This window comes from Aplysia californica, unplaced genomic scaffold (assembly GCF_000002075.1).
Source record: "Aplysia californica isolate F4 #8 unplaced genomic scaffold, AplCal3.0 scaffold00023, whole genome shotgun sequence".
NCBI classification, from domain to species: Eukaryota; Metazoa; Mollusca; class Gastropoda; order Aplysiida; family Aplysiidae; genus Aplysia; species Aplysia californica.
The window spans coordinates 994,773-996,847 of NW_004797293.1; the positions used below are offsets into that span (position 1 = coordinate 994,773).

Sequence of the window (2,075 nt, forward strand, 5' to 3'; positions counted from 1 at the left end):
ATAAAAAATAAAATTAATCAATGAATTCATCATTTTGAAATTTTCAAGACTTAGATAAAAAATCTTTTCCAAAAAATATTTTTATACGGTAAGTCTTAAAAAATACTCCAATCGATTTCCCACAAGAAAACTGGTGTCATTATTTTAATCTTACTGCCAGGTTTAGCGTCTGTAATTTTAAGGCACCTCTCTGTTGTATGCAGAGGACCTGAGTTCGATTCCCGAGTAGTGAGAAATTTTTATCGAGAATCTCGGTCTTTCTGCTAGCTGGATGTGTAACATATTCTTTTCAGCCCGGGGTGGCTCAGACAGGCAGGGTCAGCTCCGGTGGTCTAAATTGTGTCAATGGGGGCATAAAACAAAAGAAATTTAGGTTTTAACAATGCACCAAAAGGCATAACTACTGTTTGCCTCTTTAATTTACTTTAAACTGCCATCCGTCGTTTGCCTGAGTTGTACTATAATAGTTATTAATTTGCCCCGCAATACCGCCATCACTGACCGCTGGAGATACATGTACACATTTTACACGGAGCACGGCACTCAGTCAACAGCTGCACCGTGATAACCTCTCGTTCTCCCACACACAATTCTAGGCTAGTGTGAGCGAGCGCTTGTCGTTTATGTGTCGCTTGTTTTCCTCTCCACCCACCCCGCCTCAACACTTTGGCTTTGCCGTTCGACACAGATTTTACCGTTAGACACATCTTAACCGAATGTCTGGACTTTGGAGAGATCCGAAGGAAATATTATAAATGCAAGAAATTGCAAGACATTTTTTCCGTCGTTGGTCCCGGTAGAATTTTGAATTTTATGAAGGCCATTGGCCTTTATGGCAAATTGTAAAGTGATATCGTACTATTAAAAAATGTTATTGTTATTTATAAGAGTTGTTTTAAATTGAAAATATATTTACACCTAATTTTAATATTTTAGCATTTTAAGGGCTAATAGTTAACCAACCGTGCAGTGAACTTTTGCGAATGTAAACAACTTGTATTTCGCGCGCTCATATGACCTTATGCAGTTGCGAGCGCCGTAAAACCCTATACTACTAACTAACCCCGCCTCTACACTTTGTCTTGAAGATTCCAGGCAGCAATAGTCCGATAAGTAACTTTTGACCTGGCAGTGCATGTACTTAGATCTAATCATATTTTTCTACAATTATTATTGAGGCTAGATTAAAAAACGTTTTTTCATAAATTTATGTAAAATACAAAAAAATCTCCGTGACGCTGACAATGGGATTGTTCCCAGCACTTCCCTCTTCTCACACACATTTTGCATAGCCTACGCGTATTATGGCCTACGTCATAGCTCACCAATGACACTTTTGGTGATAAAACTTGTTATGTTTACATTTGATCTTACAGTGTACGCCAGAGTACTACAGTAAAAAAAAAAAAAAAAAAAAAAAAGTGTCACATTTGATGAACCTCCAATGTCACAAAACTTGACCAATGTTAGATTTGCTCTTGCTATGTCACATTTGAACTTAACCTATGTTCACATTTGAAGAGGAAATACGATATTACCAACGGCGACGTGTAATGCTTTCCAGCATTTAATGGCTGTTTGGGTGCCCACAAAATTGGCCCAATTTTTGATAATACATGTATTATAGCCTATCCAAATGTAACATTTTTATGCCAATTACACTAAACGATGTAAATTACTGTAAAAGTCTTTTATTTGTATCCGCCTCTCCATGTCACGTTGTGCCACTGTCAAACTCTCTGATACATTATATATACTCTCTTGAACATTATATAATTTAGTTATCTCCATATATATTCTACTCTACTCCACAGGCCTACTACGCAGCTGAATATCTTACAACGATGAACAGATTCATTCTTTCAGCCGTACTGTTGGTGGTTATGGTGAGTATTTTAATTGTTAACACAGTAGAAACTGCTCTAAACACCCATCTGAATAAGACAATCGCATTCCTCCCTTGCGTATTTAGAACATTATAATGACACCGTGTAAGATGGTCACCTGTCTAATATACGCTCTCTCTCTCTCTCTCTCTCTCTCTCTCTCTCTCTCTCTCTCTCTCTCTCTCTCTC

At 37.6% G+C, this 2,075-nt stretch overlaps 1 protein-coding gene across 2 annotated transcripts in view; it reads left to right on the plus strand.

The window, feature by feature from the left end:
* Window positions 1-1,760: 1,760 nt before the first annotated feature.
* Window positions 1,761-2,075, plus strand: part of LOC101857463 (neuronal growth regulator 1) — a 6,165-nt gene continuing 5,850 nt past the window's right edge. The window contains exon 1 of one of the 2 annotated variants that reach the window (XM_005090892.3): window positions 1,761-1,886. In XM_005090892.3, the coding sequence (XP_005090949.1) occupies window positions 1,845-1,886 (42 nt within the window). In that variant the 5' untranslated portion in view covers window positions 1,761-1,844. The remainder of the gene's footprint in view (window positions 1,887-2,075) is intronic. The other variant, XR_004859178.1, reaches the window with a different exon arrangement.